We start from the raw sequence: 13558 nt of genomic DNA on the forward strand, positions 1-13558 counted from the left end.
GTTATTTTGTTGATAGTTCATTTGACCTGCATGTCTCAACCCTCAATAATGTAGATAAAAAAATAAAATTGATACAGAAAACCAAACTGTTGTTCTAATCTGCTTTTCGCGCTTTGTATAACAGTTCCTGAACGATAGTTATGATTATTATTTTATATATTAATATAGTTTAATTGATGTGACAACCATTGTTTCCTCTTTATAAAATTACAACAAAATAAATTAGTAAACAATTTACAAAATGGCGGTGGGTATTTTGAATTGAGGGGTTAGTTTTTCAGTACGAGTTTTTAATTAAAGTTTTAAACTTTTAAATCACTAAATTGTTTTTATAAGATGGATTTACGGTCATCAAGGTTACACCCATATGAAACGGGAGATGATATATTATGTAAGTTATTTGAATTTGGATGAAAGGACATGTAGTGACTGGATTGGTTTTTGCCTGTTTCTAAATTTGTCAAACGGGCTTGAATAATGATTTTAATAAATAATAATATTGTTCGGTAAAGTAGCTTGAATTACTATTTTACTATTTAGATGTGTCTCCTGCCCTTTGTGCTAATAGGTCAAACAATATTCAGTCCTAGCCTCACTCCGCTTTTTGTTTTGGTGAGGAACATCGTAGGTATTACCATATTTTATTTGGCAGTTAAATTTACAGACTGCCAACCTGATTTCAAAAATTCTTTTTATTTATGGATACTATAGACAATTTTAACCCTTGAAATGGGTAAACGAACCTGCACTCGCTCAGTTGTTTTTATTGAATGGGTTGATTGTTTTTATCCGAATGATTATTACAATTTCAACACGACTTCAACTTATAGCCTAGTAATTTTTAATGCAAGCAATAAATAGTCTATTTTACAAGAGCGGTTGAGCACTGCTATCCAGGCAAGCTGTAAATATTGTAACGTTTTTGTGATATATAGGCCATAGTTGGTTTTGTTATTGTTAAATTTATGTTATTAAAATTGTAATGTATTATTTTTACTAACTACCGTACAAAAAATAATACATTAATAGCACATTATTATTATTTTTTTAATGTACTGTAACTACTGTTATGCACAATTGGTAATTATCATATTAACGGCCGGAGCGGAAAAATACGAGTTTTGCGTTATTAACTTATTGGAATCGTCCTATAGAACAAAAAAAATATAAGGTTTGATGGGGTGGAAATGAGAAATAACGAAGTTCTAGAACATAAAAAATTAAATAACTATTCAGTAATATCTCCATGTTCTACATCCACATCTAGCGCCACGTGACCTTTTGTGACCAATGACCATGATTCAACCTCGTGATGACGTCATCGGTTGCGCCGCTATCTTTGCAAACGTAAATGAAAAATAATACTGAAATGAGCAGAATTTTGATCAAAATGAACAATGTTTTTCTTAATTTTGAGCAACAAATTAATTACTTGTTATCGAAATGAGACGAGTGCCTCCGGCCATCAGCGCGGGCTTCGGCAGCACCTTTGATGTTGCCCCGCGCTGATGTCAATTAAAGAAAAACATCCCTCGAGATAGTACCTATCAGTAAAATATAAAATTCTAGAAGGGCTGATCAGAAATATAAATTGAAATGTAATGCAAAGGCAATTATGTAAAGTTAAAAAACTTAATAAATCATGAAAAACTCAAATATAAATATATAGATGGATATTAACAGAGAACACTTACCATTAGTGTGTTGGCGGATATAGCTGAGCAGCAGCAACAAAAAAGTGGATTTTTAAAAATTGCAACATTTAAAACTTCTTTTCTTACTAATTTTTCTAATTTTCCTATTGCAACGAAACAACAAAGTCTCCCGGTTTAAAAACAACACGCGACTGCACGACGAACAAATACACTCATTATTAAAAATTCCATGTTCAATTAAAAAGGAAATAATTTCGTTTCGGTTAAAACGTAAACTCTTTACGTGCCCTACTAAACACTCCAACACACACAATTCACTAGGGTTGGTCGAACTAGTGGATGGTTGATTCACCTACTGAACACGATATCTTGTGAAGCACTGACTCTGCCCCGGAGAACTCAGATAACAGATACGTTATCAGGCTGCTATCAGTCCCGGCCGCAGATAATATTCAAGTAAACAGATTATCCAGACACAGCACACAAACTGAACATTAAAATATTAGAAACTTAACCACTTATGAATATACCCCCTAAAATCATGTTATTTGTAATTTGCACCCCCTAGTACTATATATATTTTTTGTTCAGGAGGGTAAGCAGAATACGTTGGTAACGTCAAATTTGTGATTTGCCGCCCCGGCCTTTTATCTTACAGCTATGGCACAATTATACAATATCGAAGTTTTATAGTATATCGAATCGTTCGATAATAACAATTGAATAACAAGTGTAGGCTGCTTATTAAAGCCTCCCACTTTGAAGATTAAGGGCTGATCTGTCGTTCTCACTGTATTCTCTTGAGAACAATCCATCATCCCATTTTAGTGTCAGGAATAAAGGCCTATAATTTACACATTGTGGATTTATTACTTTTATTGTGTGTGAGAGGGCTCTACGTGATCTTCAAAGCCTACTTGCAAATGTGAGTCAGTCTAAATTTTGTTTGAATGAATTTTTTTGTTAAGAGGCAATTGCTTGGTAAAATTACAAAATGTGAGTGTTATCATGCAATCTGAGACGGACGGGAGCGTTTAGATTTATTGAACATGAACCAGGACTTTAAATTACATTAAAATACAAAACCAATATTTAATACATATTATTGTGAGGCCTTTCGATATCCAAGATACCTTCATCAGACACATCACAAAATAAATACAAAAAGTAAATTTGATTATTAATAATAGTTAACATATGTGATTTAATAATAATTTGTCTTGGGTGGCGTAGTGTGTAAATATAATTAAATTATTACTGGTATTATACTATATAAATTTTGAATGTTATTTTTGTAATTTTCGTTTTAGTAATATTGAATTTTGAATTGGTCCATCTTCTTGATTTAATAGATCTTCTGTGTTTGTTTGATTTATGTAATATGACTCCCATGCATTTAAATATTTTGGAGTGTTAACATGTTTTAATAGTTTTAAGTTTTTCTGTGATATAGTATGTCCGGTATTGATGCAGTGGTGTGCGACGGCAGATTTTTCTTTTCTGTTGAATTTAATGTGGGAGCAATGTTCTTTATATCGTGTATGAATTTTTCTTCTTGTTTGTCCAATGTATTTTTTGTTGCAGTCATCACATTTAATTTGGTATATACCTGATTTATTAATAATTTCTTCTTCATCTTTTGGATTTTTTAATTTATTCTTCAATTGACTTGTTGTTTTATATGTGATGTTTTTATTTGTATGTTTTTTGAATGATTTTTGTACATCTTTAGATATATTTGTCCATGTAGTGCTTATCCAATTTGTGTGTCCAAAGTGTTGTCTTTGACTTTTTGTCATGTTTCTTTTTTGCTTTTTAAAATATATGTTCGACTAAATCTGTTTTTTCGATATAAAGAACATTGCTCCCACATTAAATTCAACAGAAAAGAAAAATCTGCTGTCGCACACCACTGCATCAATACCGGACATACTATATCACAGAAAAACTTAAAAACTATTAAAACATGTTAACACTCCAAAATATTTAAATGCATGGGAGTCATATTACATAAATCAAACAAACACAGAAGATCTATTAAATCAAGAAGATGGACCAATTCAAAATTCAATATTACTAAAACGAAAATTACAAAAATAACATTCAAAATTTATATAGTATAATACCAGTAATAATTTAATTATATTTACACACTACGCCACCCAAGACAAATTATTATTAAATCACATATGTTAACTATTATTAATAATCAAATTTACTTTTTGTATTTATTTTGTGATGTGTCTGATGAAGGTATCTTGGATATCGAAAGGCCTCACAATAATATGTATTAAATATTGGTTTTGTATTTTAATGTAATTTAACAGTGACCAATATAAGCTCCATCTACAGCATGAACCAGGAATGTTTCAAATCACAATGCTCACTCGATTGGGTACAGATTTTGTGTGATAATGATACCAAAATTAACTAATTCATTTACAACAACATTTTGCCAAAATCAATTGACCCTGTAGTTAAGGAAAATTTATGGGTATAACCATATATTTTTAGCATCTGTCTAAGAATTTCTCCTTACACCTTAAGGATTATTGAGATTTAGGGAGAAATTAAAATGGAAGGCTAAAAATGTATAATTTTTTTTATTTTATAATGCATTTCTGTTTGTCCACAGTAGCATTGTGTTTTGCATAAACAACTAGGGTTAAAAGTGGGGCTATAAGTTCAACAATTTAGTAAACAAAATATAATGTTAATCTCTTTTACTAAAAATATTAACTTTTATAGTACTTTTTTTTTTTTTTTTTTTTTTTTTACGATAGGAAAATGCATTATGCACCGTCAGGGACAGGTGTTCGCCCTGGTGTGTGGGACTCTCACCCACTAAAAACCTACCGGTCCAGGCATTGGAAACCCTCTCGGGAACGCATCTCTGCAACTACTTCAAGAGGGTGCCATCGTTCGCCCAATGGGCATTACTTCAACTTTGCGCAGTGGCAATATCGTAACCAATGAAGTCCATCTGAGGTGCGATTATTGCTTATTGAAAACTTTTATAGTACTTAGTTTTTAAAGTACTAACTTTAGTACATTGTAGTGACGCTATTCTTTGTACCTTGTACATATTACAGAATAAAGTAGTTTGACTATTGACTATGCAAAAAAACTGAAATAATCATGTGATGCCGCGCGGCCTGCCGTAATCGGGATTCTCGAGAAAGATAAGATAACAGCGACAACAATACCGATCATAATACCTGGAAATGCATGTAAGTTTGTAATTTTGTAATTAAAGAGTTGTTTTTTTCGTTCTATCATGTTTTGTTTCTATAAATTTATATTTTTGTGTTCTTCATACTGGTGTGGTCGGTATAATCCCAAAGTACCAAAATAAACAATGCTAAGTTTAGGGCTGGAGTGTAGTAAGCAGCCACCACCATAATTAAATCAGGTTACCATATTATCAATTAGAAATACATAAACTGTTGAATACAAAAACTTTATAATTAAAGTTATTTACAATCCAACAAACAGTACTCCAGTGGTTTGCAAGCTACCTCAAGGGACGAAGTTAGACAGTGGAACTAAAAGAAACAGTCAACGAGTTCATAAGTATAGTTCAGTCTAAACTTCTGCCAGTCAGAAGAGAGGTTCCACAAGGCTTGGTCCTTGGACCAGTCTATTAATATTATTCATTAACGACTTCACAGAACATCTAGGAGATTATTGTGAAATGACGATGTTCACTGATGACACTATGCTACTCACAGTTAATAGTGATATAAAGCAACTAAAAATAGACTTCTTCATTGCCTTCAGTTTGGCCCAAGACTAGACAATTAAAAATGATCTTGTTCTCAATAAGAATAAAACAAAACAAATATCATTTGGCAGTAAAAAGCTCCAGATCTCCAAACATCTGACAATGTTAAACATCAACACATACCACTTGATGAGAGCCTGAGCTAGAAAAGTCACCTGAACAACATATGCCTTAAGCTTAGGTCAGCTCTATTCCCACTGAAGAGAACTAAACAGACCAGTAGTCCTGAAGCCACGAAAATTGCATACCATGCACTTTTGGAAAGCCACTTACGTTACAGAGTAACTGTTTTGGTTGGTTCTTCAGATAGAAATCTTTGTGTCCTAATTATGAAGAAGAAAGCACCAGGGATAATGGCAGGAATATGACCCAGAGAGAGCTACAGAATTGTATTTAAAGACTGGAAATTATTGACAGTGACTTCCAGCTACGGTATACACTGCAGAGCGAAGGATCCTCCTAAACAAAGACGCCTGCACAATCACTTCCCCAAACGAGCAGGAGACTACACACTTCCTATTCACCGAACTGCCTTATTTGAAATAAAGCTGACCTATGTTGGAATGAAGCTGTCCAACAAGCTGCTTGACTACCTGAAAGATAACAACCCAAGAACCATGAAGAGAATCCTTACCCATTGGCTACAGAACCAGGCCTTCTACATATTTGGGGAATTTTACTAATGGAATGACAATCTTTGACTTGGCTAGACATCCATGTATTCTTATATATTTTGACCCTTTAACATAGCTCAATGATATTGTATAATAAACAGTATTTTTTATTGTCTACAATAATTGATTATTGCTAGCACTTATTAATATGTATTGTATAACAATATTGTTTCAAATTAATTCGAAATCAAAGTAGCGTAAATTCATTTGTATGGTATTTTAGTAATTACCTCAAGTACAATGATGATGTATATGTGTTATTTATGTAACAAGTTGTCAAATACGTTAATCCTTCTAAATAGTATGAAGTAAATAAATATTACACTGTTTTTTTGTACATTTTATAAACACACATAATCTAGATAGCTTTTTATTCATCGTTCAATTATTACTTTTTTTAAATATAAAAAACAGCTGATAATTTGAAGTACCTATAACGTAATTTGGAAGTGCCGACGGCCCGAGTGATCTAAGACGTTGGACTTTGAGTCTGAGTTAGAGATAACACAGGTTCGAATCCTGTCTGTGACCCTTGCACTTTTTATCAGTACCATCGACCTTGTACTGTATCGATTCTCCCCCATATTCTGTTTGATAAGATCCTCGCACAGGCCAGTGGCCCATGAGGACAGGCAGAGTAGGGCTTAAAAGGGGATCGGCTTCTTTACTTATAATTTTTTTTTTAATTCGGTTTGACATTTTGGTTTTGGTAGTTTAATTAATCATGAATATCGGTGATGGCCGCTTATTATACTGCCAACCCAGTTTAGTTGTCTGTGGCAATGAGAAATGGCTTTATGGATTTATTTTGTAAAAATATTACATAAATAAAAAGGCTTTGTAATAAACTTTATTCAACAAATTTTTTTAAATGGATTGCTAACAATGTTTGAAATTTTTGGCACAGTATACGATGATGTAGTGTCTCATTTCGACGAGAGCCAGACATACTTGAGTGACGAGAGCTTTGTGCCAGTCAATGAGCACTTTGTTCCGCCCGAGTATATCGACGGTGAGTTCCAAGAACGAAGAACAATCTTGGCTGATGGCGCCGAGCAGTTTGGGGTCACAGCAGTCGCCTTTGACAATCAGGAGGAGCTGCTCTGGATGGGAAACCAGGGGGTGAGTGCTCTATCTAGAGGAAAACATTGGTTGTGCTTTCTAGCACAACCGTGATTCCCAAGCTACATTTATACTGGCAAATAAAGTTGAGAATTTGCCCAACTGGTGATGATGTGAACAAGGGTAAGCAATTTTAATAGTTAGGATTGTCACAAGTACTTGTGACAGAAGCATGTCTGGTTGTTATGGGAGTCAATGCAAAATATTTTCATGGATGACAGTTAGTGAATTAAAATTATAATGTCTGACACTGCTCTTCTATTTTATCAACCAACTGTCCGACATTGGTCATGAGCACAGGGCTTACTTTTTTCCTCTCCAGTTCTCATGATCGGCTATCTGACACTGCTTGCGAGAGCTCTTGTACCTGTTAAGACTACCAATTTTTACTGTCGGACAAAACTAGCACAATTTCCTGTCAGTATAAACGTAGCTTTAAGATTAAGCAATGTGTCTTATATGCTTTAGATATTTTAAAGTAAAGTACAATTTGAATTGATTGTGTTTTACTTCAGTCTAATTGACTAGAATGCAGAAATAGATCTACATTATGTAACTACTCTGTAGTGTTAATAACAGAAATGGAATGGCCTTATGCTAAATTATTCAGTAAAAAATTAAATTTTATGGATGGTCTTGTACTAAAGTAATTTTTTTGAATATTGCTACATTGGCCAGAGCTTTTGCACAAAATTTAGATTTGAAAAGTAGTATATGATAACGTTGCTGTAACGTGAGTGAACTTGATCACTAAGATACACTCGCTTTTGTTATTGAATTCTGCTATACTAATATTGGAAATTGTGATCTATACGCAAAGCATATTTTAAAGTAAATACATACTCTGCCATCTAGGGTCATGTTACTTCCTACTATAGTGCGGAGCTTCAGAAGCACACTTCATTCCAAGTCCACGCTACAGAAGACATCCGATGTCTGCACACTTTCGAAAACGGAGTGTTGGCTTTGATGCCTAGTGCATTACGATGTCAGATGCGTCGTGGGATCCCAATCTTTACTCACAGGTCAGTGATATATCTAGTGCAAGTCAGGAACATTTAACTAGGTATGATATTAGTTAATGAGCGGACCATGTTAATTTGATAAAATTTGAACTAAACACTCAGATAAATTTGTCTTTGTTGAACTTTGTTGAAAACTACCTTAAAACTATATTTTACCAGAGCTCCACTTCTTCATTCTTAGTACACAAAACATACCGTACTCAAGTTTTATTCTTGTCAGAGGTTCATTGTCATGAAATTCAACTGCAGATTTAAACATTATTTGAAAAAGATATAAAATGTCAATTTGCCTCAATGAAGGTTATTTACATTTAAAGTTTGGTTTACATCCCATTTTTAAATTTTAACAGTCCTACTCACAGATCATAATAATAACAGAAAATTTATCCCTTTTGGGCATGGGGGGTATACAAACAAAGCTTTTTGCTTCCAACGAACTGCTCTTCACTAAATTTCCTATAAAAAGTTCTCCAATCAACATAGAGAACTTCGAAAACAGAAGTTATACTAGACATGATTTCAAAGATTAATTTTAAGGGTTATTTTAATGTTAATAAGTAAAACAAGAATATATGATACTTTATTTTCTTACGATTAGCACTATTATTAGAGAATTACTCTACTTTTCTACATTGTTGCCACCATGTTCAACAAGCTTTTGAAAACCCTCTCCATGAAAGTGTACCATCAATTCAAATAACCATTGATTGGCTACCTGTGTAACATTGTCTCCATTCCTTGACTGCTAATATTCCAAGGGGACTATTATGAATGAAAAGATAGCATTCAGAAGACATTTTTTCAGAGTTATAACATTAAGAATTCTCTTACTGTGTCAGGCTTACAAAACAATGTGATAAAGTCATTATTGAGTATTGTAAAGTTGGTGTTGCAGTTGTTCTCAACTATATTGTTTTACCCTGAGTTGATTTTAGATTTGGACAAGCAATACAATTATGTCACCATTCAGAAAACTTGATCTTGTACAAAAGAATATGATGAATGGAACACCAGAACAGTAAGGAGTAGTGCAGTTCGTCTATGATTGTCATATATCTAGTAAATATGCAATATTAAACTACAATATGTGAAGTATAAAACATTGTATACAGTATTCAGTATAGAATTTTATTGAAAGTAAATGTTTTTTATTTTTTAACCTAGTATGGTAATGAAATTTTCAGCTCTGAGAACATGGTTCAGATGCAGTGTTTGCTACAACTCTCCCCCCAGACCTTGCTGCTGGGCGGACACACCCATAAACTCATAGAGTTTGACCTGAACACATACCAAGAGGTTAATCTGGTGAGTTGAACAGTAGTGTAGATGCAGTGTTTGCTACAACTCTCTCCCCAGACCTTGCTGCTGGGCGGACACATCCATAAACTCATAGAGTTTGACCTGAACCTATACCAGGAGGTTAATCTGGCGAGTTGAACAGTAGTTTAGATGCATTGATTTTCGTTTTAATGGTTGTGAGGGGTGTGAAAAACTAGGCATAAAAGGAAGGTAATTTAAGAGAGCAGAGATTTGGAAAATAGTTAAAGGGTGTTCAACTTAAAAAGAGGCCCCAAGTCTGTGTAAATAACAATTTATCTATTGACAAATGCATTGTACTGAATAACAACAAATGTTGAAAATGTCATCCATCCATTTCTATACACTTGTAAACTTGTTTCACTATGACCCTAACCACTATTCTTAGCTGTGCTCTGTTTATTTTATTAATTGCATTGGTAAAGGTTTGTCTTCAATTCCTCTAGGGTATGAGAATGGCTCCTGTAAACAATTTATTTTAAGTAGCCTCACAAAAAGAAGTCAAGACTACCTAGATCAGGGGATCGTGGTGGCCACAGTCGAAATTATTCTTCAATCAAAATCCTGTAACATATCCATACTAGAGCGAGCTGTAAGGCAAGTGGCACCATCCTTTTGCAGCCAGCAGTAATGCTCATCCTCTTGCAATAAGCCTATGAACTGTTGGATATTATCTTGGTAGAGGGCAGCATTCACAATTGTTTACAAAAACAAAGGTCTTCTTTGCCTTGAAACCACACACCATATGCCTATTTATTTGGGTGTAGGGGAGTTTCAAAGAAAATTTGTGGATTGTCAGTACCCCAGGTCCGGTAGTTTTGAATAACCTTCAAGATGGAACCAAGCTTCATCTGTAAAGAACACTTAACCTAAAATGTCAATGTTGCCTCTAAGGAATGTCTGACTATTAGTGAACCCTTTTGACATTATCAGCATCCTTCAGTTCATGGTAAACCTGCATTCAATATGGATAACATTTCAGTGTTTTCTCACAACAGTGTGAGCTGAGCCTAATGAAATGTTCTTTTCTCAGCTTAGTCCTTATGTGGAGATCTGATATCTTTATGTGGAGATCTCGTAACTGATGCGCTGATATCCTGAATGAGTTAAAATTGACTGATGTCTGTCATGATGCTTCTCTAACATTGAACCTGTTTCATGAAACTTTTTAACTAACTTCTGCATTACACTTTTAACTGGTGCTTCATTTTTAAATTTGGCCACGAATCGTTGCCTACACACAGCAGGAGATTTCGTCATTAACTAAGTTTAAATTATGAATACACGTTCTTCAAAAGTTAAGCGCATTTTAACCAACTATACACTAATAAGCAACCTAACCTCACTTAGTTCAAATTTCCATGCTTGACCTTCACTGGTGCAACTGCAATACACGGGGAATAAACAGCCATCCACCAATCCAGCTCCAGTCATACCAACATTAGAAACAGTATTTAACCTGTTTCACATAAATATATGCATTTCCAAAAAAAAAAATTAATTTTGTACAACCTAATGAGCAATGTGGCCTCTTTTAAATTGAACATCCTGTACTTGCTGTCATAATTATTAGTTTTAGATTATTATCAGCAACGTAGCTGGCTGGTTTTTACCTTCCAGTTGAACCTACAACGTAATAGTCTCAGGTTGGTGTAATCTTCTGTAGTAAATCAGTCTGTGGTGTTTATGTTCATAGTAAACCACCTCAAGTTGTTACTGTTATCTGTACTAGATTAGACCATAGACAATATACTTTATTTGTACAATTCATAGAGAATTACAAAAGCGCCAATAAAAAAATGTCGTAATAGCATAATTACGGTTTTAAAACATGGTCTCATCAGGTAAGTTCAAATTAGTTATAATGATGGTTCAAAGTTCTCCAGTTCAAAAATTCGTCAATAGAATACAAAGAATGTTTAAAAAGCCATTTTTTCAGCTTGGTCTTGAGGTTCTCTTGTGTTTTAATATCAGCAGGTAGACAGTTAAACAGCTTCGCCCCCATGTAGGATGGTTTCTCTTCGTAACGGGCTGTACGATGTTCTGGTAGTACGAAGTCAGCAGCATGTTGTGTGTTGTATTGGTGTAAATCATGACATCTTAACAAGTTCTTCTTATGTGCAAACATTATTGTCTCAAAGATGTATAATGACACCACGGTCAGGATTGAAAGTCTTGCAAAAGCTGCTCTGCAACTCTTCCTAGGCTGCAACTCTGCTAGAACTCTGACACATTTTTTCTGTAAGACTAACAATATGAATGTTTGCTGCACTGGAATTACCCCAGACCAAGATTCTGAAGGGCAGAAGGGCAAAATACGCAATAGTTGCAGTGCTGATGTCACTTATTGATTTCACTCTTCGAATCAGGTGAAGTCCTGAACTCAATTTCTTACAGAGGTTGTCAATGTGTAAGTTCCATGTTGAGGCCTATGTCAATTATAACTCCCAAATACTTAGCTTCTTCAGCTGCATCGATATTTGGTAAAAGTCCTACTTCATGTTTTCTACTCCCCATGACTAGTTGTTTTGTTTTAGTTTCGTTAAGCACCAGGTTATTAATGTGGCAGTACTGAGTAGCCATGTTCATTGCAACATATGAAGAAACTTCAAGTGATTCTGGATGTTTATCACTAAGCAATAGAACAGTATCATCCACATACATAATAGTGGATGCATATTCTTCCAGGTATGTAGGAAAATCGCTTGTAAACAGTATAAATAAGACAGGACTGAGGACGGACCCTTGAGGAAATCCTTTGGAGGTCATTAGCGGACTAGATCGTACTAAGCGAGTTACACCCTGGTCTGTATATTTTAAATCAACCACCTGTTGTCTATTTGTCAAGTAACTACTGAACCATTCCAAAGAAGTACCTGATACACCAAAAGCCTCCAATTTATTTAGAAGTTGTTCATGGTTAAGACATTCAAATGCCTTACTGAAGTCGAGTAAAAAGGATGTAGTGATATGTCCTTCTTCAAGATGATCTATGATATACTCTATTAGACTTACAATAGCAGTTATTGTAGATTTACCCTTTATAAAACCATGTTGTCAATCAGTAAGCAGATTGTACTGTACAAGATGGTCAACAAGTCTATTTAAGGCTACTTTTTCAAAAACCTTTGAAACTGTGGGTATCAATACTATCGGGCGATAGTTGTTTGCATTAGAGGTGCTACCCTGCTTGAAAAGGGGTATTACTTTGGCAAATTTTAGTCGGGATTGGAATTTTCCTTCTACAAACGACTTGTTTATTAGGAGTGTTAATGGTTGAGCTAACTCTTCACTCAAAATTTAAGTAATTCTGAAGAAACTTTGTCAATTACAGATGATGTTTTTATACGAAGTTGAGCTATTATATGGCTTACCTCTTCAGTTGTAGTAGGTTGCAGTGTGAAAGGTGGAACATTAAAATGAGTTATTACAGGTACAGAAGTTGGTCTTGGGTTAGTTGCTAGAGCATTAATTGGTGTATGTAATTGTTTAATTTAATAACCAAAATTGTTATTTTAATTTAAATAATTCAAGTGTCAAATTACCACATGTTATGTAATTTAGGCTATTTCAAATCAAGTCTTGTCACTTAAGATACTACTCACCAGTTATAAGTCCATAATTTAATTCGATTCACTTTAATTTAAAGCTGACATATATTTAAGCATTTGTCTCGCATTGCTTACCAACTTCATTTACACAATCCTGTTGTTCAACTAAATGAATTTCATAGGAAACACGTGGTTTGTCTTTTAACAGTTGAAAATGACAGTCATTATTATTATTTATCGAACCAAAATACATTACACGGTGGTAGCGTTTACAAATCTTAATGGGTGATCTTGTTAAGCATTTTAATTTATCACTAAACTTCAAATTTTACTTAAAAACATGTGTTTCTTGAATATAACCACACCATTAATAACTTTTTTAAATAGCCCTGGGTCACTTTTTATCAAATCCAGATTGTCTTGTGCGATT

General features: G+C 34.1%; 1 protein-coding gene and 1 pseudogene across 2 annotated transcripts in view; both read left to right on the forward strand.

The window, feature by feature from the left end:
- The first annotated feature begins 226 nt into the window (after window positions 1-226).
- Window positions 227-13558, forward strand: part of LOC124366484 (PAN2-PAN3 deadenylation complex catalytic subunit PAN2-like) — a 46262-nt gene continuing 32930 nt past the window's right edge. The window contains exons 1-4 of one of the 2 annotated variants that reach the window (XM_046823072.1): window positions 227-391; window positions 7021-7235; window positions 8091-8260; window positions 9445-9565. In XM_046823072.1, the coding sequence (XP_046679028.1) occupies window positions 337-391; window positions 7021-7235; window positions 8091-8260; window positions 9445-9565 (561 nt within the window). In that variant the 5' untranslated portion in view covers window positions 227-336. The remainder of the gene's footprint in view (window positions 392-7020; window positions 7236-8090; window positions 8261-9444; window positions 9566-13558) is intronic. The other variant, XM_046823071.1, reaches the window with a different exon arrangement.
- LOC124367038 lies at window positions 4599-4704 on the forward strand (annotated as a pseudogene).

This window comes from Homalodisca vitripennis, chromosome 7 (genome assembly GCF_021130785.1).
Source record: "Homalodisca vitripennis isolate AUS2020 chromosome 7, UT_GWSS_2.1, whole genome shotgun sequence".
Taxonomy (NCBI): Eukaryota; Metazoa; Arthropoda; class Insecta; order Hemiptera; family Cicadellidae; genus Homalodisca; species Homalodisca vitripennis.